Genomic DNA, 26,972 nt, shown 5'->3' on the forward strand with positions numbered 1-26,972 from the left:
CTGTGTGTTTGTGGTTTGGTGAATGGGCTTCAATAGCACCAGTTTTGGTAGAGAGAGCAGTCACCTGCCCTTGTTCTCCTTGGAAATCCCGCAGAATTGATTCTGCTTGTGGTCTTGCTCATTCTTTTCTTGGAGTTGTTTTGAAAGTTTGCAAATCATTATGAGTCTGGATAGCAGGGAGCTTAAATTAGATTTCCTTGTGTCTGTATTATCACTGTTAGCATGGGACTTGCTCACGGATGGAAAGAAATCAGATTGAAGCTGAACTTGGAGCTGGTTGTTGCAATAAGGAGGTTATAAAGATGGGGACAGGCTGAGGAGTCTGCAGCAAAACTGTGGTCTTGTTAAGCTAGGGGTAATAAATCTTTATGGGTTGATTTGCTTCATAATTTACTAAAACTTGTGGATTTTTCAGTTGCACTGACCTTCAGTGTATCAGTGACTGCCAGCAGCCCTGCCTAGTAATTTGCTAGCAAGTACGGGGTTGCTGCTGGATGTCGTCCTCCCTGACAAACGATGCGCTGACCTTGCTCGTACGTGCCTTTCTTTCCGCGTGGACGATAGCATTGCGGTGTGCTTGCAGAGGAGCTGGCTGACGTGTGAAACGCCAGGGAGCAGAGGAGCAGTGTCACCCTGCGGCACAGCCTGCTCCCGCTGCCCTGGCTGCTGCTGCATGCTCTAACGAAGGCAGGAGATGGGGAAAGCCAGAGGAACAACCTTCATCAGCACCGTGGTTGTCATCGTTGAAATATCGGTGGCTTAGCTAATGTCCAGATCTCCGCAGGTGTTAGAGAAGACAGTGCAATGCTTTCTGCCTTGTGTCCATTACCAGTGGTACACCGATCGTGCTTTTCTGCATGTGGCATTAGAAAGCGTACTGCAGACATACCCATTTGTATTGGTAAAGTAACCACTTAGTTACTTAAACCTTAAGTTAACCTTAAGTTAAACCTTAGCTTTCCTACTTCACTTTTAGACGTTGTTGTTGTTGAAGAGGTCACGTCTCTGTGTATGTCAGCTCTTACCGCCTGGGCTGACAGAGGGCGAGTGTACCTTTTGGCCGCTGGATTGAATTTTGTCAGCTGAGTGGTTTGACCTTTTTGCTGTTCTCAAATCCTGAAAATAGATTGTATTTTTTTTTTAGCCCATACAACTTTTTTTGGTGGCTAAACATAGGCTTCAAAGTGTTGTATTTCCTTTGTGTTTCACTATTTTATACTAGCTGCATGGATGTTTTTTTTATGGGAGTTTGTGTGAGAGCTTAGCAATCTTCTACTTCTCAAACTTTCTCCTTCTTTGAGTACATGTGAACATAGATACTAACTTACAGGTTGTCTGCTTTATAATTTTTTTGTCAGTGAAATGCATACAAAGCTAGAATAATATAATTATTACGATAGCGAAAAATAGTTACTTTGCAAGTAATGATCTGTGCTGGTTTCTAGAGCCCTTAGGGTAGTCAGGTTTGAGTAGCAATTGCCAGGAATATCATTGGGAATTACAGATGGCACAACATCCCCCATGTTCCTCATAATCATTTTGATAATCAAAATTCTTATGTTTGTCAGAGGTGCCCTCAATTTTTTTTTTTTTCTTTTGTGGGGGAGTGGGAAATGTTTGGAGGGACCTACGATGCCACTTAGGCTTTCAGAAAATTGTGGCCTGGTGTTTGGTAAAGTGCTTCTCTTGTGTGCTCTTAAAAAAATGGACATTAAGACATGATTCCAAAGTTTAGTCAGTATTTATGAAGTTGATACTGGGTCAACAGCATTTGTACAATACTATCTTTTAATTCATAGGACTGAATATCTAGTGGCTGATACGACTCTGTGGAACTTTGTTTCACGGAAGAGACTTTTCCATTTTGATCACAATAATGCTGTCAGCAGTTTTGGACTTTTCTTTCTGCGTCAGAATTTTTTTAAAAAGAAATAGTATACAACTGTCATAATTTGTAAATGGTAGAAGTATATAAATTTTTACCATAGAATCTATGATTCTCTAATACAACGTTCTTTTCACATAGTTGACTGTAAATTTAAGAAATACTAGGAATATATGTGGCAGAAAATAAACGAGCAGCTAAATTAAAGGACTGGGTATTTGATAGTATTCCATGTGGTTCTGATTCTTCAAAAGCCTACTACTGATTTTTAATTTTTTAGTAAAAAGAACATGTTTGTAGGCTATATACATGTGTTCGTTTACAGATCGATTTATAAAATAAAAGTGCTATTGTACATACATGTACCAAAAATGCATAGTATTCTTCCAATGTATTCATTTTCTTAAGATTCAAAGTACTTTATGGACCAAACCTTATGTTACTTTTTGTTCTGTATTGATGTTTTCTAAAGGTTATTCTTGAACTAAGGCATTAATTGAATTTAGGAGCAGGAATCCTGCATCATATTGGATTGCAACAGAAGCTAATGTTTAAGACTGTAGGCTATTTGGCTGGCATCATCTATTTGTCATCTTATTTGCTCTTAATCTTGTTGGTGTGTATCCATTAGCTGTAAAGAGGCTGGACCTTTGCTTTATAGAGAGGCGTATCATTTTTTATCAGTCATATAGAATCTGAAGTGTGATTGGGCAAGCTTAGTCTAAATTAGCTTTTTCTCAAAATGTGTGTCAACTTACAGATGGATATTCAAACGTGTAACAAGTTTTATGAATAACTTCATGAGTATGAATAACTTTATGAATATGTCTTCAGGTCAGACTTACACAGCCCGTTTTCTTTTCTTTTTCTTACCTTCCCTAAATCCATTTTGTTTACAGCTTCCAGCTGACCTTACCAAGATGCATCTTACGGACAATCCTCATCCTCAGGTGACTCATGTCCCTTCAAGCCAGTCGGGATGTAGCATCGCGAGTGATTCTGGGAGTAGCAGCCTGTCTGATATTTATCAGGTAAAATTGCATTTGTTTCTTATTTTTTCCTTCCTTGATGTTAAACATGCCACAAACAGTTGCCCCTTATCCAGGACTTGCCCTTTTGATGCTTCTGCATATCCCTGTGTTGCTCGTGTGACTTGCTGCCTCCACAGCCACACAGAAGTGAAACAAACTTCTTGTAAAGCTGCTCTTGTTGCTTTTTACATCTTTATGTACCAACAAGTGTGCTGTGGCTTTAAAAAACCACATTTGATGATTTATGGGATCATTTTCCTTCTTTCTAAAGTGGAACAGATTTCATGAAATCATTCTTGTGTTTCAAATACCTTCCTTGATTATTTGTATTTATTGTTAATAACAGATGTTCTGTTCTGCAAACAAAAGCATAGTAATAAACACACTCTCTGCACTAATTGACTGTGGAAATTCTAGTGTTGCTTGCTGAGAATAGAAGTTGTCTGAAATCCAGAGATAGCTTTCATGTGTTTACAGATAATATACTTCATAAGTTACCTGTCTCATGTCACATTGCAGTGCTAGTCCATGGGGGTTTTGTTGGGGATTTTTTTGTGCCTTTTTTTTGTTGTTGTTGTTCTGGTTGATGAGGATGCTCATCTTGGGTTTGTGTTCATTGGTAATTTCACAGCTTTTCCACTTTCGAGTTGAAATCTGACCACTAGCAACTGTTGAGCACTATGTATTGTAACTTGATTTTAGACATGTTCCCTTTCCTCGGCTACTGACTGGGTACAATTTCTATACTGGAAACAAGTTAGTGGTATGTATCTATTCACAGCAAAGTATTGCTAGGTAACTTTAAAGCATTAAAAGCAAAAATCCTTTTAGAACCTTAAGTGTGTCTCTGCATTTTTGTCCTATTTAATATGTTACCTTACTACTTTAGATCTGCTTGCTGCCAGCTAGGTCAGGAGTAGCTTGCATGCCTGAGAGAGTCTTTTCGAAAGAAATGTTCCGTGAATTCTCTGATTTCTGACAGGCAGTGCTGGAAGACGTTTTGTATCTGATTTTTTCTTTTTTTTTTTTTAATGTATTTTCTGAGTCAACAGAATTGGTTTAGTCAGAGTCACCAGAACTTGTCTGTGTATTGTATCTTAGCATTCCAAGGTATGAGGATGCTGACAGACAGTTTTCCTGACCATCATCAGCCTGCTTGTCTACCTGAGTAGTCTGGAAAGGTTGCCCTAAGTGAAAAGCACTTCAAATATATTATTGATAACGAAAAATGTTCTAGTAATGAGTGAATAGTCTGTTATGTGTGGTTAACTGCATTTGCTTATGTCTACTCTTCAGAAAATGCCAAAGAGTGTAATTGCTAAACAAATAAAAATTATATAAATAATGGAGCAGCATGTTTATATGCACTGTGGCAAATAAACAGTGGTGAACTGTGTGGTGTGGTTTTTTTTTTTTTTTTGTACCCTACAGAATTTTTAATTTATTAATGTGAAAATGACTGCAGGTTTGCTATTGATTTTTAAGAGTGTGAGAATCTCTCAGGTAGGAATCTCCCTTTCAGTGACATTTGCCCATGTGTTTTTTGCATCCTGAGGGGAGCGTGCATATCTGTAAATTTTGCTAAGAACATTTGGTCAGCTGGGGTGATGTCTGAGGCAGGTCACCACTGTTAGACTCATGTGAGATCTTCAAAGATAATGCTACAGCAATGTACGATCATAGCTACAGGGTCATTAATCCTGACAGATAATGTTGGACAATCAAGCGTTTGATAAACTGTGGATTAAGGTAAGATGTGTAACGGGCATGGCATGAGAGGGGAACAAACCCCAACAACCCGCTGTCTGTTGTGGGTTCACATTCCATCCCCCTTTCTTATTTTTTAGTGGATTTTTTGTATCTTGTTCTTGTAGGCATAATGTGCAAACAGTAACCTGCTAAAAGATGCTGGATATTTTATGGGCTTTACTGTGATAGCTATCATGGTTTTGGAGAAGTCTCTTCCAGTTTGTCATGCAGTCAGAAGTGCATGGATAGTACCAACGTCGTGGCACAGTGTTTAACATAGCATTATATTGCAGTGAGACACCAATATAGACAGATTTTGTGATCTGAAAGAAAAAGAGAAGTGTTACCCCCAATATTCATCATGATATTTTGAAGGCAGAGAGACTCTGATACACAATAAACCTACATCTTGAGTATAAGGTATTGGCTCAGTAGCTGAAACCATTTTTGGTACATTAATATACAGCTTTTCATGAAGTATTTGAAAAATGATGCTTTGCTTTTGGATTTGCAGTCAGCTTTGTATCTATTGCATGCCAAAGTCTCTAGAAGTATCATTAATGTCAGCAGAGGAAAGCACTTTTGAATAACTTTGATTAATGTAGCCTTGAAATAACCTTTTGAATTAATGGTATCTTAACATTAATTTTTACAGCAAGTAGTGCAAACATAATTCCAGAATAGGAAAATATGGTTAGAATGGTAGGACCAAAGAACGAAACAAATGTTTATTAGGATTTGGAAAGGGTTTGTGTTCATCTGTGTACACTATATTAATCCGTAGTGTTGAAATGAGGTTTCACTTGTTCCAGCTGCCCCAGTCTAGGATGTTAAACAGGAAACGATGAACATAAAGCTTCAAGTGAGATCAGCAGCAAAGGGGTCCTGCCTTTAAGCACTGCTGTCGAACACATTGTATTAAATCCTCAGTTAGTCGCAGAAACTTGCGAAAATACATTTATGAAGGTATTTTTCTCCCTTCTCACATACTGTTACTGCTCCCTGTTGGAGCTTTTAGTATTTTTGTGGTAAAATTTCTAAATGTATGTATTGCAAAGTCCAGCTTGCTTGGAATACTGCAGAGCAGTTATTTTTCTGTTAGGCTGTAGACCCTTTCTTTTGTGTTTTGTTTTGCTTTTTTTTTTTTTTTTTTTAAACATAGGAAAAAAACGTTATTCTCTACAATTTTTAAAACAAGTTGTTGTTCAGATCTACGATGTTTAGACACAAGTAGGGGAAGCTGCATGGTTATGTATGCAGAGGTTGAAATGAGGGATTATAGAGCTGCTTTGACCTGTGGTAGGTGTCCTCAGGGACAGATAATTCAGCAGGTATTACAGAGTGAAAGCATCTTTCACAGGACAGGCTTTAAGGTGGCCAGCCAGGATAACAGAAGTAATCCAGATCATATCTCTAGATGTAGGTGGGTAGGATCTCACTTCTATAATAAATTAGTTGCCTGTATCAACAGCTTGCAATGCTGTTCTCTTAATGGCCAAACAATTTGCATCTATTTTTTCTTATCTGTTTAGTTCTGCCAGTGATGTGCTTGAAGTTTTTCTCTATTTTTCACGGCCCCCCATCTTTCATTTATCACTTTGTCATTATAAACTATTTGTGGACAGCAACGTTATTGCCCAGCAATAATTCCAGTTGTGGTTAAGGTTTTGATATTAAAATAGATTATCTATAAAATACACATCAGGGAATGGGCCTTTCTGGTTTGGGTTTTTTTTTGGTGGTTTTTTTTTTTTTCCTATCAGTTCTGAAAGAAGGCTTGCACATTTTCCCCCTGACAGAATTGACGTGAGTGAGGGGGAAAGAGCCTTGCTCCAGCAGGTCTGTGTCCTGCCTGTGCTGGAGCCCCCGAGCTGGACGCAGCGCTGCAGGGGCGTCTCAGCAGAGCGGAGCAGAGGGGGCGAATCCCCCCCCTCGCCCGCTGGCCACACTGCTGGGGATGCAGCCCGGGGTGGGTGCCTCGCTGGGCTGCGGGCGCACGGTGCCCGGTCATGCTGAGCTTCTTGTCCACCAGCACCCCCGTTACCATATGGAGTTATGGCGCAGGAAACCTTTTCTGTGAGACATATTTAATAGTTGTTTTTTATTTCTGTCAGCATATGTTTCTGGCACACGTTCTAGTGGAATCTGTATTATTATCACCAAAACCTTGCAAGGGCCAGTTCTTACGTCTTCGGCTTCCAAAGCCTAGGTCAGTGCGCAGGAGATCTCCATGATCAACATTTGGCACACATAGCTAAAACATGTTACTTGGCAAAATTTGCAATGCTGTATGTAGAGTAATAATAGTACGATTTTAAAATGGCAAACAAACGTTTTGACAGTAATCGGGTGCTAACTGCCCGGATGATCTGTGTGACATGCCATTTGAGTCCGTTCCTGCTACCTTCTCAACAGATATTCTTGCTCTATAGACCCAATGCTGGAAATCCATATTTATGTAGGATTTGAGGATTGCAGCTTCTGGTTTCATTTTGTAAATTAGTAGTTCATAAATGTTTCTGTTAAGAATGATTTTGATATTTGATAATGGAAACAGCTGGGGCATCGTGCTTGGGAAGAGCAGCTACTTCTGCAGACAGCTTTATGAGCAAAATCCTTCCTGTTCCTTCCAGCACTGCCTGACCTGCCAGCGTTTTGGCAGCCTTCTGCACGTAATGTTTGAAGCAGTTTGAGGACCATCTCTTACTTCATAGCTTGATCAAATTATAACTGACTTATCAAGAAAAAAGAACATTTAGTTATGGCTCTCTATAGGATATACAGTGAAAACTTTAAAGAATCTGTTTTCTGTAGAACCTGTAGCCTCAGTTCTGTTAGCTCAGCCTGAAGCTATCAAAGTGGGAGTTAGTACTGTAGTCTGTCTTACTGTGCCTGGAGAAGTTGATCTAGATTGTGGCTATTTAGATGAAGAAATGCTAGAAAAGTCCTTGAATAAAATGCTGTACGGATCATGTGTTGCTGAGACTCTCCAAGCACAATTTGCACTTGGGCTTAATTCCAAAACTGTTAATGTGAGCTACATAAGCCAGTAAAGTGATGTAATGTAAAACAGGTTTAACCCTATATATATTGTTACTCTCCTCTGAAAGAAATATTTATGTGAAATCATTTAAACCGTATGTATTAGGTTTGCTGGCTAATTATTGAAACGAGGACAAGCTGACAGGTCCAAGGTTATATCTAAACCCCAGTGTTTTTCTGCCCAGTGAAAGAAGGGAATCCTGCTCATCTGGGGGGGTGCTGGGGCTCGCGTTAGCCCATCAGCGTGGAGCGTGTAGGAAGATGGAGGGAGGCGGTGCAGTCTGCTGTGATTAAATCACTTAAAATGAGTGTTAGTTTTTTATGAGGCAAGGAAGGCAGGAGACCAGTATGGCTGAGCAAGGACCTCCTCGTCAAACTACAGCGCGCGAGGGAAACGCGCACAGTGGAGCCAGGGATGTGTCTCCTGGGAGGAATACGGGGCACTGCCTGGATCAGGAGAGGTAGGGCTCAGCTGGAGCTGGGTTTAGGGCTTCTGTGGGCACATTCGTCAGAAAAAGAAGATTAAAGAAAATGTATTCCCCTCCCCGCTGTAAATAAAGACTAGTGACATGGAGAAAGCTGAGACATGCAATGATTTTTGTTGCTGTCTTGGTTTTCACTGGTAGTTGCTCTTCCCAACCCCAGGACAGGGACTAGGGGAACGAAGTCCTTCCCGTGGTAGGAGAAGATGAGGTTTGAGACCTCCTGAGGAACCCAAACGTAGATAAGTGTGTGGGACCCAATGAATGCGCCCCGGGGTCCCCAGGGGGTGGCTGATGCAGCTGCCGAGGGACTCTGGTCTCATTTAAGAAGCGATGGGAGTAAGGTGAGCCCCCAGCGACTGGAGAAAAGGGACTCAGGCTCCGGGAAGACCTTATTGCAGCCTGGCAGTACTTAAAGGGGCCTGATAAGAAGGACTTTTTACCAGGGCCTGTAGTGACTGGACAAGGGGCAACCATTTCAAATGAAAAATGGTACATTTAGCTTAGATAAAATGAAGACATTTTTTACAAAATTCTTCCTTTTTGGGTAGCAAGGCACTGGAACAGGCTGCCCACAGAAGTGCTGTTCGTCACTGGAAGTGTTCAGAGTTGGGTTGGACAGGAGGTATTGTGAGCATGCAGAGTATCTGAGGTGTTTGTTCAGCGTTTCTGTAAAATCTCAAGGATTTATTTTAAAGTGAAAGTGAATATTGTAAATGTGTTTATTTAAAAAAAAAAACACCTCAATTTTCTGCAAGTCTATATAATTGCCTTCCCATTCTCGATGACATATCTTGTTGTTCAAATTTTTGAATTTAAACAGAAAAATGATTTACGTGCTGGCTTAAAGTTAAAAAAAAGTGAGCAGCTACTCTGTAGAAAATGAAAATTTGAAACTACTTTTTTTTTTTTTTTTTTTTTTTTGCCTTCCATCTGTTTGGAAAGTTATTTTCATGCAATAACATCATTTAAACTTTACATAAGGCATTATTTCAAATTATTCCTATGCAATTCTGGTTTTTGTTGCCAGCATTGCATTCTCTTTCACCGCTGCTTCATGGATCTGCTCAGTGTGATGTCTATATTGCCATCTATTGATGGCAGTAGAAATGTGTCTACAGGCACTGGGTAACCAGTGGTATTACTGACTTATATTGTTACTTCATTAATAATACAGACTCTCAAATCGTGGAAAACAATTTTGTTTACATGAATTCACAAGGAGGAGTAAATGCTGTAAATTAAGAATCAGCCAGATTAGAAGGATAGTCATCCTTATCCCCCTCAGCCCCTCCCAGCTGATACACTCTACCTGACGTAGTCACTCTATGCCAGGATTCAAATCCATGTTATGATACCAAAATTAAAAATAAGGTCAAATCCCTTTTATTTTAGCCGCTCAATCTGCTTTGTTTTTTCCTGTGTCACATGGTTAATGTTGAGGGGTTTATATTGCCTGTCATTGGAGGTGGAGAGGGATGTAAGTAAAGACAGAGAACAAATGTCTCATTATGTTAATTTTGCTTTCGGAACTTGTGATCGTAGTGCCGGTAGCGTGATGTTACTTTATGCCAATGGTATGTAGTTGTGCTGTCTTGTAACTGTAGATTTCAGCCTAACATGTTTTTTGTAGTGTTCGGAAATGACAGTTTTTACAATTTTTAGTTTGAATTGTTGGTCACAGAATTTCTTTTGTTGTATTAGCTACCTAAGACCATAAATCATTAAACTGAAGACGCTGAACTCTTTGTCTGATGGATGTTTTCTTTGTAGGCTACGGAAAGCGAGATGGGAGATGTTGATTTAACAGGTCTTCCAGAAGCACCTGTAGACTCTGAAGATGAAGAAGAAGAGGAGGATGAAGATATTGACAGAACTTCAGATCCTCTTCTAGGGCGAGATGTTGTACGGGAGTGCCTTGAGAAAGAGCCTGCAGATAAAACTGATGATGATATTGGTGAGGAGGAAAAAAAAATCTTAATGTAAACATATATTGTGTAACATCTGTAAGAGAAGCACATCTGAGAACTGTTTAATGAGTTAGATAGATGTATAACCCCTTGAGCAATGATGCCTTCCAGAGATCGCTTTGGTCTAGCGCTACTGTTAATTGAATGATTTCTCCTCTTTACTATCTGAGAGAGTGTTCTGCGAAACTTCAGTATTTTTAAAGAACAGTCTTTGAGATACTTAAGACGTTAAGTATTACAGTCATTGTTACGTGTTGATGTAAGGGAGGGATAGGTAGCAAGGTAATTTTGACTGCCTGAAACGGTTTAATTAGTTATTAAATGTCAGAGAACGTACCATTACAGCAGTATAGATATACTTAATTGTAACCTGCAAAACATTTAAGATGAAAATAACTAACTTCAGTGTTTAACTAGAAATTTGCGTTAGTTTTAATAGTAGAATTTGCATTATGCTATACTTGAAATTATTTCTCTAAACATTTTATGCTTCTATCAAGCTTATAATTACTGTACTGTTAGGACATTTTTAATTTTTCTAAATGTTTGGAGCTGAAGTGCTTTTACAGCCTAGCTAGACTGCTGCCCTAAGAGTCAATCAGAACGTGATCAAGACTGTAGAGCTAAGTTCTGGTTGTTGATGACAAAACTCACACTGGGCTCATTTAGCCACAGGCACTAATGGCGATTGTAACACCACTGAGCAATTTTCCCCATGAATTTAACTGAAATTTAATATACCTGTGGAGGGTAAAGTATGTAAGGAACCCCTGGGCCTTGCAGTCTTCATACCATTGTTTCCTTTGTCTAACAGAGCAATTACTGGAATTTATGCATCAACTCCCTGCCTTTGCAAACATGACTATGTCTGTGAGAAGAGAGCTTTGCTCAGTGATGATATTTGAAGTAGTAGAGCAAGCAGGAGCCATCATACTTGAAGACGGCCAAGAAGTAAGTTACTGCTACAGCACAATTTGAGTGCTATAGGCAGTGGGTTAGCAAGGGCATCTGGGTGTGAAGGGCTGGAAAATTGTGTTCCCATCTCCGCACCTCTCCCACATCTGAAAGTCAGAATTCTTCTCTCACCGTAACCCGTATCCAAAATCCCCGAACCTTAGCCCATCCTTTTGGGAGATTCTAGCTCTGTGTTACTGTCTTGTTCAAGACTTCAACTTGACCAAGTATAGATCTAAACGAGCATTCAACATGGTGTTATCTGGTAGGTGCTGACATCTTGAGGAGTTTATTTCCAAGATCATTGACACAGAAGAATGCATATTTTCCATTGGCAAAATAGCTCACTTCTTAAAATGTCATTTATTTAAATACTGACATGGAGAGGTATCCTTGCCCAACAATGTAGGTGTTATAACGAATGTCTAAATTAGGAGCAATTTCTGCGTGTATTCAGTGGGAGGAGACAGATGATCAGCTCGGCCTGTGGTCAGGCTCCCAACACGGGTGCTCTGAATCACGATCTTGAAATCTCTCTCTGTCCTTGAATCAAGCCATCTGGAATGGCCATAGCAGGTCCTGTCCCCAAGAGGACTGGGTAGACTCTTGTTCCTGACAGTGACCAGACAGCTACCCAGGGGAAGAGTGTTCATTCTCACTAAATGACATAAATCTATTGTAGCAATTAGCCTGCTGATTAAAAAAGCAATCTATTAATCGACATTTTTCCCTGGTGAATTAGTTCTGAAATGAACGAAGAATGCTGAAAAGCGTTGTTGTTCTAGTCATCTTTATTGGTTGCCTTACAGTGCACCTTTTTAGCGAGCTGAATGTTGTAAAACTGTCGACAACAAACGAGATTGCAAGAATAAGCCTTTCAGAGATAAGACATTGGAGTGGTTTATAAAAGTTGTTGAATTAGCTTCACATCTTAAATTTGTTTATTACATCCTCTAGCTCGATTCTTGGTATGTTATTTTAAATGGCACAGTGGAGATCAGCTATCCTGATGGGAAGAGTGAGAGTCTCTGTATGGGAAATAGTTTTGGGATTACTCCCTCTCTGGACAAACAGTACATGAATGGAGTGGTCAGAACCAAAGTAGATGATTGTCAGGTAAGAATACAATTCTATACAACTACCTCCTATTTTTAAGCACCTAATAAAAGAAAACAGACTACTTTCACCTTAAGGCATGACCTTTATTCCAGGAGCAGGAAAAAGGAGGTTGGTATTTAATGGGTCAGGGGCTCTGCTCATGTGGAGTTAGTTGTACGTTGTTTAGTAGCTGAGATTTATTTCACACTGCTGTTAATGTGAGAAACGGGAACTTCTGCTTTGTGCTGAAATGTAAGCTTGGTCCACCCAGTCATGCTCTGTGTATGATTGACATGCAGTAAGAACACATAAACAGAAAATACCCATTTGCACTTCTCAAGGCTTTGTCCTCTGTATGTTTAGCCCATTTGAACAACCTTTTGGAGATACAGGAAGGTGACCAGTTCTGTTTGTCTTCTGTTTCTAACTCCTCTCTCGTGTAATTGGGTAGAACAGAGTGGAGTTGGTATCAAATGCTGTGCTGTTGTGACTGTGCCAAAGCAGCGCAGAGATGGGGATGCAGTCATGTTCTGGGTGTTCATTAACAATCCCATGTTGTTCGGGGACAGTTTGTGTGTATAGCCCAGCAGGACTACTGGAGGATTCTGAACCACGTGGAAAAAAACACTCATAAAGTGGAGGAAGAAGGAGAAATTGTTATGGTAAAGGAGCACAGGGAGCTGGATCGCAGTGGAACCAGAAAAGGACACATAGTTATCAAGGTGAATTTATTTTTTGTGCTTGCCGTTCATCTATGAAACCTTTATTAGTAAATAAATACAGTTTTGGTTTGAATCTAGAGTGCATACTCAGTTCTGTCTTTCTTGAGTCAAAAAATTTGATTGGAAGGCATTTATATTATTTTACAAGTTTACTTCCATCTCCCTTTTAATAAAGATAGACCTGTTCAGTACATATATTGGTTTTTGTTTTGGGAGCACCCTTTGTGCATCTTTTTGTATTGACCTGTTTCTTTGTAATCTGGAAGAGGAACTTAAACTGTTTGTTAAAAATAAAATTAAGGGAAGTTACTAATAGTTTTAGTCAGGGCTTACCTGTACAAAACTTCTGGTCCAAGGGAAGCATGAAGATTTGATTTAAACATATTAGTGTGTTTTCTCCTAAGCTGGCCATAACTGACAAAGCAAAAAGGGAATATATTGTTCACATGGTTTTATGTTAAGAAACTCTCTAGGGAGAGATAGTGATGGGAGATACCAGTTATTTTTTTGTATTTAATTTTTTAAGGCAACACCTGAGCGACTCATCATGCACTTAATAGAAGAACATTCTATTGTGGATCCAACCTACATCGAAGATTTCCTTTTAACGTACAGAACGTTTCTAACAAGCCCCCTGGAAGTTGGAAATAAACTCTTGGAGTGGTTCACAGTGGACAGTCTCAGGGATAAGGTTAGTTTGAGTCTAAGATACTAGTATTTCTGGTGAAAATATCTCCAAATTGATTCCTTTTTGTATTGCTGATAAACTAGGGTTATGGTCCAGCTATTTTATACGAACTATTTTAATGCAGAGTGATTTTTCTCTAGTATCAAGAAAGGATCCTACAGTGTGTCGTCTGTGTATAGTGTACTATCCTAATTTTGTTGTGACACAGTTTCTCTTCTACAGAATGATAAATACTGCTTTCTCTTTATTTTAAAGATGCAAATGTCAGTCTCTGAAATCCTTTTTTGCTAGAAATTCAGGAAAATTGTGTTCATGATCTCTTGAACATACAGTCTTTCTTTTCACAACAGCATTGTGCTTGCCATAATTTTCTACTGTAGAGCTTTTAGGTGTATTGAGCACATTCTGTTTGAGCAGCTTATTACAAACTCTGTACTTAAAATAAACTCTGCTCAAGACGGGTGCAGTTGATAAAAATGTTTCCATAAATAGAACCAGGTTTAACTCTGTGTAAATATATGCACGTACATATGAAAAATGTTCGTAGTCTGTAACTTGTATCCATGCCTAATTTGTTGAAAATTATGGCAGTAAAGTTTTTAGCCAGCAGTTTTATGTGTTCTAGCTTTGAGCTGAAGGAAACCCAACAGACTATCAAAATGTTGGGGGTTTTTGCGTAGGAAATTGTCTGGGGTCTTTCGTGTGGATACTGCTTCTCTTCTTCGCTTTTCCCATGCAGTTCATTTTGGCAACTACTGTTTTTTAAGAAAAGGAAGCCAAACCAAAACAGTCTCAGCAAATAAGAGGAAATTGCTTATTTTTAGAAGAGAAAATGCTGTAGACAAACCGTGGGGTTTTTTTTATTTTATTTTATTTTTATAACGTGGATGGATAAAAGAGTTGTCAGACTGACTTTATAATGAATGGTAGTAACTCTGTAGCACATAGAAAAGCAACATGAATATTTCACTGAAAGTTCTTAAAAGAAAGCTCATTATTATCACAGCATACTTCCTAGAACTTTCTATAAGGAGATCATTAGGCTGCTTTAAAAAGGTAAGTTTTATAAACGGCACAAGGAAGAGTTAACTGAAGGTGGATTTGTGCACCAGTAAGTGCCAGTTAGGTACAGAAACGTTGGAGTTTTTATTTTTCATTTGTTTCCCCAAGTAACGGAAAAGAGATTATTTCAAGTGTAATTGTCTTCTGCTTCTCTTTGTTAACAGATGCAGTAATCTGTCATGTTATTCTGCCATGTGCTATTCTTCTTTGCTTATAGATTAAAGCTTATAGGAGAATAATCATAGGTACATTTATATACAGCTTGGGGTTTTGTGGTGTTTTTTTTTTTTTTTTTTTACAGGTTACGAGAGTGGTCTTACTGTGGGTGAACAACCATTTTAATGATTTTGAAGGAGATCCTGCTATGACTCGATTTCTCGAAGAATTTGAAAAGAACTTGGAAGATACGGTAGGAGCAAAAAAAGAATGTCTTATCTTCTAATACTCCATGTTTTCATTTTCTAGTGTCACATATCTAGTGGGTAACGCATAGTAATCTACAATTTTTAAAAGTTAATAGATGGCTTTTAACATGGATGTATTTGTTCTTAGATATATATTCAGATATAAAGCCCGTATAAAATAGTACGTAGGGCACTCGTTTATGTGCTTTTTGCATTACTGCAAAAGAGGACAAGTTTTATTTAATAAGATTTGGACACATGGCATCAAGTCCTTTTTCTGGCACTTGGGGTGTTTTTCACAACTGTTTTTCCATTTCTCGTAAAAGAAACATTGCGCTCCATTTTGTCCTCTGTTACAGAAAATGAAAGGACATCTCAGATTGCTGAATATTGCCTGTGCTGCCAAAGCAAAATGGAGACAAATTACCCTGCAAAAACCTTCTAGAGATTCGCCGCTGTTTTTCAGCCTCCTGGGAGGAAGTGACAAAGGTTTCGGTATTTTTGTAGAGACTGTGGAAACGGGCAGTAAAGCAGCAGAAGCTGGACTTAAGCGTGGTGATCAGGTAAAAGGAATAAAGTTAATTTAAAATATTCTGGTTCACCCAGCTGTAGTGTTCTCGACAAAAAGATTATGCTATTTACTGAAGCAAGCTACTGCTTAGTATACTCTTGTCAGTGCCACGGTTTAGCTTCAGGTCACATGTGTTAAATGGGTTTCTATTAAATAGTTTTCAAAATACTTCAAAAACAGAGTGGGAAAAGAAACCAAGCTGTGATTATTTTAGGAAACTTCTTGATCAGAGATGTGGTTAACTTGAAGCCATCAGGTTGGTTGGTTGGATTGATTCCCACCAAATGTGAATCATCCCAGTGCACTGGGGCTGGTGGAGCAGTACCAGTTTGCACCGGGTGAAGGTCCGGCCTTTGGTGTAGTACCAGTTCAGTGGTTCATGATCCACCTTTCTTGATTCAAGCGCGGTTCCTAATTGTGAGAATGTCATGTTAAGACAGAAAATCAAATTGCTTAAAGCATTTGTCAGGTAGAAATGGAGGTCCTGGCTTGTTTACAGGACGTAACTAAACTGACGTGATGAAAATAAGTTATTTTATAAGGAATGTCTTCATTCTACAACTGCTGTAAAGATGGTATGATAGCTTCTGGAAAGTTCTTACTGTGCCTCTATTGCCACCTTTGTATTTGTAAGTCTGTCAAACAGTTGTTCTCCTAATAGTCCCATTTTTATTTCCCCCTAAAGATAATGGAAGTAAATGGACAAAATTTTGAGAACATTACCTTTGTAAAAGCTCTGGAAATCTTAAGGAACAACACTCATCTCTCCATTACTGTAAAAACAAACATTTTTGGTAAGTAGACTTTATATGATAGATTTTTGTGTATGTGAAGAAAACATGCAGTCATTCTGGCTTTAGCAGTTTAGTAAGTTTCCACCTTTTTTTTTTTTTTTTTTTTTTTTTTTTTCAACTTGCACTAAGGAGTGAAAAGTTCTGCAGAAATCCCCTCGTCGTGCCTCTGTTTGCTTGGATAAGTTCTTGTGTGCCAGGGGCTGCGTGTTGAGTGGCACGGAGCCAGCACAGCCAGCTCTTTACTTGAGATGACTGTTTAAGCGGCTTTACTGTCCCTTCATGCGATATGGCTGAAACAGAGCCAGGGGATCTGGACCAAAATATATTTGCCAAGAAAAAGCAAAAATGTAAAACTGGGCTTTTGTAAAACTTTTTTTATAATGCCTGTAAGAACCATAGGATAAATTGCTTTTATATCTAAAATTGAAAAGGGGATATAAAAAGTGGTATGACACATAAATATTGATTTTCAATTGTCACTGTGAATATAAACACATAAATACCTCTTTAAAATATCAGTCAAATCATCTGTTCTTTTTCCAGAATCCTGTTCAGGCAATAAAATAACCATAGCTACAGAAAGAACCAGACTGTGCACAGGATAGCTCCGTTCTCTGTAGCTGTATCCACGACCTGATGGTTTCTTTTACTTACTTTCTGCCTCCCCTTACTGACCCTTGTTCACTATTGATTTTCTTTTCGATTCTTGTTTTCTGTTTATTGCTGTGCTGGTAAAAAAGTTTCAAGAACCTAGTAATTGCTTATTAGCATAATTCCCCAGAAGTGTAAAACCACCACAGTAACCAGTGGTCCAGACTAATGAAGAGTGACATAAAATATAGTGTAACTAGAACTGAGACAGTGATAGATTGTTCATTTTTATTATAAATGTAAGCAACATACATTTATGAGCAGATTCTAATCTCTTCCTGCTAGCTGATACAATTTCAAGGTGATTTCTCTGATAAATTTTAATGAATTCATGTCTTGAAGGTTTTTTCCGACAGTGATACTTATTATCCTGTCTTTTTAATTGAGTGCTGAGTGCCTTGTGCTGACAATGAACAATTCCCATTTTTATATTGGAATCTATACTTTGAAGTCTGGTAGCCTTAAATTTTATTACATAATAGAAGCATGCAATTTGACTGGGACTTTCTGTTCAGAAAAGTCCTGGTTGCCTTGCTGATAGAGCAAATAACTCAGATTGTCCCTGTGCAGTTCTGCATTCTTTGAATATCGCCATGTTTCTGACAGAAAAATACTGAATTTCTGACTTGCGTGATTTAAAAAGGTTTTTAAAAGATCCTAAAAAAAATAATTTGTATTGATAAACTAATTTGACCAATAGGGTTTCCCCTTTCATATATGGGAAGGAACATAAAGAACATAACCACTATCTTTTCCGTGGAATTACATCTTTGGGGAACGTCAGTGCTGGTAGTAGACTGGCTTAGTTTGATAAATGCAACAGGAAATTTGATGCAGCTTCTGTTCAGTAGTATTACTAAAAGCAAACAAAGACATTTATGGGAAATATCAGTCTGCCTTGCAGTTATTCTTAAGGAAGCATCTGCACTCTGTTACCTAAAAGATGCAGACAAAAAACCTACATAAATACATACTGTGAAGTGTATTTATTTTTGTGGTGAATACAGTGTTTCCTTATTATCTATGTGGGAATGGTAGACTAGGTCTATTAAACTGGCTGTGATGCGTGCTAATTTCAAATTAGTTACGCAGATTGTTCGATCATTTTTATTGAATGTTTAGCAGTTGTTTTTTCTGCCAAGGTAATCAAAAATAAAACCTCAAAGGGAAAAGACCCACACCCTTAGAATAAAAATCAAAATGCAATGTATTGCCTGGTTTGTAACTCTTTTGGTTCACTTTTTCTGCAGGGAGGTGGGAAGCAAAAGGTTTGAGGGGAAAGAAGAATTTTGTGGAGTTTTAAGTGTGCAAAGGGAAATCACAATGATTGTATCTTCTTCTACAGTGTTTAAGGAGCTGCTCTGCAGGATAGGGCAAGAGAAAAATGGAATTCCACATATTCCAAAAATTGCAGAAAAGAAAACCAACCGTTATTCCATCCCAGATATGCCTGGCGATGTGGAACAGATGTTTCCCCGTGAAAAAGGAAACAAGAAAATGAAAGCAAACACTGTATCTGGTGGGAGAAACAGAATCAGGAAGATTTTAGACAAGACCCGATTCAGCATTTTGCCTCCAAAACTGTTCAGGTTTGTCAGACTCTTCTGGTCAAAAAGTAATTGTTCTTTATTAAGTTCTTATATTTTGCTTGCTTAGTATCTTCAGCCGTTATGTCCATGTTGCTTATGTTTTCTAAAAAATGCAACAAATCTGACCCATAAATGCAGAACAAGACCAAAATGTCTTTTCTCTCCCAGTGAACACTTTCAAATATGTTTTTCCCCTGTCCTTGTTTTGAAAGCCTGTCCTACAACATGTAATTAAAACATCAGAGTGCCGTTATTTTTCTTAGTCTCATTCATCCCAAGATGAATATAAGGAGCTTAATGCACATAAATGGAACAAAATTGTTTTGCAGTGATGGTAGCGTGAGCCAGTCGCAGGATGACAGCATTGTGGGGACTCGGCAGTGCAGACACAGCCTGGCCATCATGCCCATTCCAGGAACACTGTCATCCAGTAGCCCTGACCTGTTGCAGCCTACAACTAGCATTCTGGATTTCTCTAATCCTTCAGGTAAAACATCAGCATTAGCTTGATTTACAGGATGATTACAAGGGAGCTGGTTCAAGGGGAAAATTTGATCTTTTCCCAGCATCAAACGTGCCGAGTGCAGTTACCTGTTCTATCTTGTGGCTCTAACAGGTCCAAACTGGAGACTCGCTGAAAATCCAAACTGCCTGAACCTCTCTTGTCTGCTTGTTTCGTAATGTGGCATTTAGCTTGGTTTTGCACAGAAATGTATTTTGCAACCTCTGGGAGTCTTTGATTTACTGGAGTTTACCAGAGCTCTGGTGGAAGCAGGTTGTCCTTGTCTGCACCCTTTTCTTTTGTCATCTCTTCCCAATACCGGTGCTTCTCGTGATTTGATTTGTCCATCCACCATCTTTGAATTTCTGTTTCAAGCAGTTTTGTGGATAAAATAGGGCTGCTGTCATACCAAGGCAGCAGTGTTTTATAAACAGTATGTATAATCAGTTGTATGTCCGAAAAACTGAAAAGTGTTTGGAGATGTGTAATCTATGCTTGCGTTGCTATTACTGTAGGGACGTAGTTTATGGGGTGGCTGCAGGAGGCATTTGTTGTTATATGCAGCTGCCTGTAAACATGTCCAGTCAGAATCTTGTTTGCCTGTTTCAAGTGTAAGTTCTGTGCATAATTACATATCTGTAAAGTGCCTTGTGGCTATGACGTGTGTTTATGTAAACTTGCAGATTTCCCCTTTAAAAGGGACGTGCACACATATATATCTTATCAAGTGCATAAATATCCATAGCAAATAAGTTCTTGCTGCAAATCCAGGTTCCTGCTGTCTAGGTGAGAGCTACACATGTGTTCCCCAAGAATCTTCGTTTAATACTATAGAAGTTACTGCATAAAATGAAATGTTGATAACTGGTTCTTCTTACCTTCACTTAACATTTCCTATAACAAGAAGGCTGTCATTTGTGAATGGCAGAGAAAACCAAAATATTTCTGAGTGTACTACTCAGAAAGAAACTAAACTGTACTTGATAAGTTTATTATAAACATCTAAATCTTGATTTGGTGTTGACAGTTTTTTCTTTTTTTCCTGCCCGCAGCTGTTGGGTTTTACTGTAAGTATCCTGATGCATAGCATCCTGCAGACCTTAATATTGCATGGCTTGCCTGTTAAACTTAACACTTTCATATGTTGCATTTGGCATAGTTATTATTGTTGGGCCATTACATAGTGCCATGCCCTGTAATCTTCCTTAAATAAAACAAATCCATAGGCTCCCTTTACTACGGGCACCGTGCTGTGATGAGGCAGAGGACCTGCATTTTATTCCTGTTTCTGCCACTGACACTGAATGACCTTTGGCAGGTTCCTTTGCATCTCTATGACCTTGCTTTAAAGGAATGGACTGCTTACATCTGTTGTGTAGAAACTGGAATTTTAGATGATAACGTAGTTTGTTTTGGTTGTTTTTTTCTGTCGCATGCAGACTTGAAATGTTTTGTATTGTCAAATAATACTGAATGCTGAATAATGCACAAGAAAATAATTTTTATTAATGTTTACCTGCCTAAAAGCAAAGACTGTGAAGGCAGATGTGTGCTTGTATTGTTTCCCTCGTCTGTTGCAAGTTCTACTAAATTTTGGTTGCATGGTGATTCTCCCTCCCCTACAATTATATTCCAGTTTTTGTCTTTATACCTTGAATGTGTTCTGATTTTGGGGTATGCTGGTACCAAGATACAGATGTTTGTCTCTTCTGTTGATTTATTATGATTTTTATGAGTGCAGGCATTTCCTAATTAGTCGATATGTCATTTTCATCACTTTCACTCTGAAATCAGTATGTAATATTTATTACTTCTAATGAGACTATTCTGGTAATGTGGTAGTCATAATAGTGAAACTGTTAGTAGAATTAGTTTTCAATCAGATTATTTTTTTAACATCCTGTTTTCTCCCATCTTCCAGTTTATTTACAGCTGATGCTGAGGCTTTCTTTTTTCCAATGGGTGGAAACTTTTGATGCTGGATCATAAATTACCTGCTTACTTTTTGCCCTAAGTTCCTCCTGCTTGCCCCCATAGCACCATTAAGTCCTGATGCGAGGCAAAGTAACCCCAAGGTCACTGCCCCATTAAATGAGATACTCGTTTCTTCTTTAAGCAAGGGATTTTGTCAGCGGAAAAACTAAACATATAGGCGATGGGGTAAGCAGCATGTAAAACTCTGTGCTCAGAGCTGCTGCTGGCGGGACCAGGATGGCCCCTGGCGGGATGTCTCCCTCTGCCCGGCCAGCCGGGCCTCCCCTGGGGTGGCGGGTCGCGTGCCTCTCTCCGTGGCTGTGGCACTGCCTGCGGAGGCCGTGGAAGGCCGGTCAGGTCACGGTGGCAGACGTGAAGGGCTGTTCTGGAGGCTGCTGAGGCACGCACAGCCCTTCTTGTCTCCGGCTGGGAGCCCCGGCGCGGCGGTACCGCGGTGCTGCAGGCTCTGGAGACGTGGCTGAGGCCTCACCAGGAGCCTCCCACCCTCTCCGGTCTGTCGAAAACTTGTGAAGTTTTAGTCTTCAGAGTTCAGGGAGGAAGGAAAACTGTGCTCTCCCTGAGTTTTAAATTAGAGTGCACTCTGACTCGACTTTTTTTCCCCAATCAGTTTTATTTTGAAAACCAAGCCTTCTGTAATAGCTAATGGAGCAAATTATTTCAATCATCAAGTTGTAGATTAAACCTGTGTTTCTTCAGATACTTAATTCCTGCTGTAGGCTGCCTCAGATAAAGCTGTTCTCTAATGCATTTGTAATACATAAAATGTGCTATAAATATACACTAGCCAAAGAATTAACTGCTGCAGCAGCTTAGCTCCTTCAGGGTGAGAGAGCGAGTGTAAAAGTTTGCAGCTAGTGATGAGAACGACCAAATCCCCTTTCCCCTTCGCGTCCTCCTGCCCACAGCCCATCCATGCGTGCTCCATGGCTTCCCATCCCTGGGAAGAGTGCCCTGGCACGCGTGTGGGTTCTGGCTGTCGCACAGATAAAAGAGCCAAAGCAGAAGTGATGCTGCCAAAGTTTTTGAGACATGCTGAGAAGGGCAGTGTGCAGCTTAGCAATAGATCTACATGTCTTGTACTTTGGTTGTGGTCATGGGATGATAAAGTAATTGAGTTGAGGACGTGCAGAGAGCAGACTTTTTTTTTTTTCTCTCTCAAAGTAGAAGGAAACAACTGAATATTATAGTTTATTTATCAAGTCCAGTGTGGCTTTTTTTGTTTTCCTCGCTAGCTGTTTTCTTGTTTTCTCATTATTGAATGAGACAGTAAATGACCTTGTGTCTTTTCAAGCGATAAGTAACGTCCTACATAACTTCATTCTTTAAAGGTGTTACTCTGTTATTTTAGATATTCCAGATCAAGTAATCAGAGTCTTCAAAGCGGATCAGCAGAGTTGTTACATTATCATCAGCAAAGACACTACAGCGAAAGAGGTGGTGAGCCACGCTGTCCACGAATTCAACCTGACAGGAGCCCCGGAGACCTACTCCCTGTGCGAGGTGTCCGTCAGCCCCGAGGGAGTCATCAAACAGCGCAGGCTCCCAGACCAGTTCTCCAAACTGGCTGACAGGATTCAGCTCAATGGGCGGTAAGCGCACCCTTGTTAGGGTTTCGGTTTGGATTTATTTGTCTTTTAGGATGGAAACATCCAAAAGAAATACTGGGGAGGGATGTTACATTAAAATACAAGTGTCTATTAGAAGAAGAAGCAAGTGAATGCCAGTAGCTTAGCTTTCCCTCACCTGTTCTCTTCCTTGTTTCACCTTCCCCTTCTGCACCCAAAAAACCTAAATCTACAGTGAGCTTGCATGACAGCTAAGTTAAGCGGATCAGGATGAAGTACATTGTGGCTTACACTTAAAGTTACATTTCTCCTGACGCTTTCCATATGTACTTCAGGATTAAAGCATACAATTAATTTCTTTCTCAGTGATGTCATGTTGCAATGAACTGATAGTAACCTGAGATAAATTCTTCCATTTTTACGTGTACTGTTACGAATGTTTCTGAAATGTTAAGGGCTTCAGTTTTATCTGATGACCTGATCCATACCAGAAGAGAGTTTAAATAAAAAAAAAATTCTTTCGTCGTCTTTGCTAGGCAACAGAGGGAATTTATGAGGAATAAACTTTTGTATATCTGAAAGTGATCTGCTTGGGACCATGGAAATGAATTTTCCACATACATTTTCATTTCCTGAATACTATGCGCTTCATATAAATATTAATATGTCACACTAAATTTATGTAAGGAATGGAGAAATACATTAACAAGAGATTTCTCAGGACTAATGTGTATTTAAAGTGTTATTTCACTGCTGAATTTACAAATGGAAAAGTAACTGACCTTCTTCTGAAGGTGAAAAGCTACAGCATATTGCAGAGTACAGCATAGAAAATACTAGCATAGAGGTAGATTAAAACAGCTTTTGAAATAGTTTTTTTACTTCAGTAATGATGTTATTTTATACTAGCTACAGTACAAGGTTATGCTGTCCCTTCTTGCCTCTGTCTTTGCCTTTTACATTGGCTTCTCACAGTAACGGGGAAATGCTCTCGCATAAACACCGCTGCGGTGTCAGTAATGCCCACACTGACTGGTATAATTCAATGTCTTTGTGTTCACAAACCCTCTGAAGAGCATCTCTAATGTTTTATTGTAACTCAAATATTCTTCAGGTATTATCTAAAAAACAATATGGAGACAGAAACCTTATGCTCGGATGAGGATGCTCAAGAGCTGCTGAGAGAAAGCCAAATTTCCCTCCTACAGCTGAGCACCATTGAGGTCGCCACTCAGCTTTCCATGAGAGACTTTGAATTATTTCGCAATATTGAGCCTACAGAATACATCGATGACCTTTATAAGCTGGACTCCAAAACAGGCAATGCTCACCTGAAACAGTTTGAGGACGTCATAAATCAAGAGACATTCTGGGTTGCCATGGAAATTTTAGCAGAGCCCAACCAACTCAAAAGAATGAAGATTATTAAGCATTTCATTAAAATTGCCCTCCACTGCCGAGAATGCAAGAACTTCAATTCCATGTTCGCTGTTATAAGGTAAAATACTTGCTGTTTGTCAGATCCCATCTGTGCTGTCAGAGGCAGTTCTGTTCATCTAAACGGAAAGAAAAGAAACAGGTATATCCTGAACAGATGACCAGTGGCGCTGGGTGGTTTTCAGGGAATTACCGAGCTTTTCAAAAAGCCAGGCTGTACACATTGTCGCTGCAGTCTGTTTCTTCCTCAGCGTCCCGAGTTCAGTCTCATTTCTCTGGCTGATGGGATGGTCTTGGTTTTTAACTGTTAGTAGCAGGGAGAGAGGGGGTTTGAACCAAAGCACTGTGTGATGGATGAACTTCTGAAACCTGCCTGAATGTCGCCGTCATTTTCCATGATTCTGGCACCCAATTTCCCTTCTTATTTCAGTCATTGCTACTTTTTCAGTGTGTACCAAGTCATACCTGCGATGATGGGATTACTGTATTTCTTCCTTTCATTGTAAGGACTTCCTCAAATCAGTCTTGGTTTAGTTTATTTTTCATTTTCATTCTTTCCTGTCACCTGCTTGCTTCTCTGTTTTTTTCCCCTCTTCATTTGCACATTTAGACTTTCTCTTCTGATTTATACTAGATGCTGCTACTTTAACAGCATGAGTTCAGCATTTCCTTTATTTGCAGTTACCTTATACCAACGTTTCACTTCAAGGAAAAAAAAAAACAAACCAAACCAGGTGCTGTGATTCATGAGACAAAGATCTGGATTCATGCTGGATTGCAGCACCAGCACAGTCTTTGAAAATACCATTTTAAAATATTTTCTTCAAAATCTAGTCAGTTAATCAAATGGTACCAGCTTCTGTTTAGTCATACATTAAAAAATCATTAATTTGCTTAAAGGGCAACCATTGGGGCTGTGGCTACTCATTACACAGCAAATATACATGTGGATACTGAATCTAATTTCTGTATTCTGCTCCTTAATTTGTCATGGTTTTTTTGTCATAGGTGGAGAAATGACTCTTCCTGCTTCTTGATTAAGTCTAATCAGGCCATGACTGAAGCGGTCTTTGGTCAGAAAAAGCAAATAAATTAGTTGTTTTGGTTTACTCATTTCCAGAGGAATATGGCTTTGTTAGCATATGCCACAGGGGTTCTTTTTCTTTCCTTGCCTTGCATTGCATATCAATACGATGCCATATGTCTCCTGAAATAGCAGGATAGCCATCCTGGTGTAGCATGTAAAAGAGGAGCTGTGTGGCAGCATATGCTTGATTTTTTTCATGTGAGAAGGCTTTGTGAATTGACAATAGCATGGAGAGAAGTCTGTATTAAAAAAATAAAAATAAATACAGAATGAGTTTCTGAAGCCTTCAAAATGAGAAGAAAAGTCTTCTCAGAATAACAAATTCAGTAATTGTGGGATTGTGGATTTATTAATGAATGCTGGAGAATATTGCTTTCCACTTCTGTACCTATGAGGACTTTGCTCAAGTAATTTTGCCACGAATTCAAAGTTGGTGACAGATTATGATAGGGAGGATGGATATATTTCATTTATTTTTTTTTTATTGCATCCAACTAATCATGGATATATTTTTACTTATGAGAATGAGAGTATATAACAAGTTTTAAAATAGTGGCTCCTAATTCTCAGTCTGGTGGTGCTCATTTACAAATGCTCCAAACGTGCTCCTCTAAAGTCTTGCCGCTTTTGCTTGGGATAAGGTGTGCACCGTTCTCACTTGCTACTGTAGCCATGTATTCACCTCATTAAGTTTTCACCCTTTTTGTCCTTATTGTGGTATACATTTTTACAGGAGAGAAGTGGTTCTTAAATTAAATCGGTGTCAGTACAATGTTACAGCGAGATTGTTTTGGCAGGCTAACTTGAAATTTGTACTTTGTGACTAGGAAGCAGTCATGCTCTTTACAGTTCTTTTTCGTTTGCTCATGAGTGAACAGCAGAGGTTTACTGGGATGGACATGCAGCCTGGCATTCCCCCAGCTTTACAGTTAAACTTGTGAAAGCTATTTTTAATCCTTAAACCAGAACTCCAGCCCTTTACTTCCTTATGAAAGGTAGTGATTCTGCTAACAGCTAATAATGAAATGTATCTGCCTTGCAGTGGGTTAAATCTTGCACCAGTAGCACGTCTCAGAGGCACCTGGGAAAAGTTACCGAGCAAGTATGAAAAGCACCTCAGAGACCTTCAAGATCTTTTTGATCCATCTCGAAACATGGCAAAATACCGCAACATCCTTAGCAGCCAGAGCATGCAGCCTCCAATTATTCCACTTTTTCCTGTTGTCAAGAAGGACATCACATTTCTGCATGAAGGTAATGTCAACTGTAGAGCAATAATAAACTAAGCCCTGAAGATGCTCTAGCCCTCTCTTCAGTGCTCCGTGATTCAACAAATGTCTACAAGAAGTTGCCACAAGTAGGATGCTTTTGATGTGTCCGTTGTAGGAGTAAAATAAAATTGAACTCTGAATGCTTAATGGAAGAGATTGATCCTAGACAAAAATTAGAATATTAAAAATATGAATTTAATTTTTATAAGCAGTGCTTAATCTTCATCAGCTGTCCTAAGGTTTAGTGTGGAAGAGCAGGTGAGTGTGCTTAACTGGTAGTTACACTGCTTCACATAATATTTCTCTTGCAAAAACTTGCAGTGATGTTTCTAGGTTTTCGTTCCATGTTGCGGCTTTCAGACAGCTATGATGATACAACACCTCCTACTCTTGCTTTCAGCATTTTCAAGGGTTTTTGTTTAA

At 39.2% G+C, this 26,972-nt stretch overlaps 1 protein-coding gene across 6 annotated transcripts in view; it reads left to right on the plus strand.

The window, feature by feature from the left end:
- Nucleotides 1-26,972, plus strand: part of RAPGEF6 (Rap guanine nucleotide exchange factor 6) — a 133,121-nt gene that overhangs the window by 77,393 nt on the left and 28,756 nt on the right. For 3 of the 6 annotated variants that reach the window (XM_040602886.1, XM_040602882.1, XM_040602884.1), the window contains exons 7-21: nucleotides 2,785-2,916; nucleotides 9,963-10,146; nucleotides 10,974-11,110; nucleotides 12,071-12,229; nucleotides 12,781-12,933; nucleotides 13,460-13,624; nucleotides 14,985-15,092; nucleotides 15,447-15,650; nucleotides 16,344-16,452; nucleotides 18,449-18,692; nucleotides 19,022-19,179; nucleotides 20,247-20,261; nucleotides 22,538-22,778; nucleotides 23,869-24,252; nucleotides 26,321-26,532. In XM_040602886.1, the coding sequence (XP_040458820.1) occupies nucleotides 2,785-2,916; nucleotides 9,963-10,146; nucleotides 10,974-11,110; nucleotides 12,071-12,229; nucleotides 12,781-12,933; nucleotides 13,460-13,624; nucleotides 14,985-15,092; nucleotides 15,447-15,650; nucleotides 16,344-16,452; nucleotides 18,449-18,692; nucleotides 19,022-19,179; nucleotides 20,247-20,261; nucleotides 22,538-22,778; nucleotides 23,869-24,252; nucleotides 26,321-26,532 (2,605 nt within the window). The remainder of the gene's footprint in view (nucleotides 1-2,784; nucleotides 2,917-9,962; nucleotides 10,147-10,973; nucleotides 11,111-12,070; nucleotides 12,230-12,780; nucleotides 12,934-13,459; nucleotides 13,625-14,984; nucleotides 15,093-15,446; nucleotides 15,651-16,343; nucleotides 16,453-18,448; nucleotides 18,693-19,021; nucleotides 19,180-20,246; nucleotides 20,262-22,537; nucleotides 22,779-23,868; nucleotides 24,253-26,320; nucleotides 26,533-26,972) is intronic. The other 3 variants (XM_040602887.1, XM_040602883.1, XM_040602885.1) reach the window with 1 other exon arrangement.

Source organism: Falco naumanni, chromosome 8, assembly GCF_017639655.2.
Source record: "Falco naumanni isolate bFalNau1 chromosome 8, bFalNau1.pat, whole genome shotgun sequence".
In the NCBI taxonomy this organism is placed as follows: domain Eukaryota; kingdom Metazoa; phylum Chordata; class Aves; order Falconiformes; family Falconidae; genus Falco; species Falco naumanni.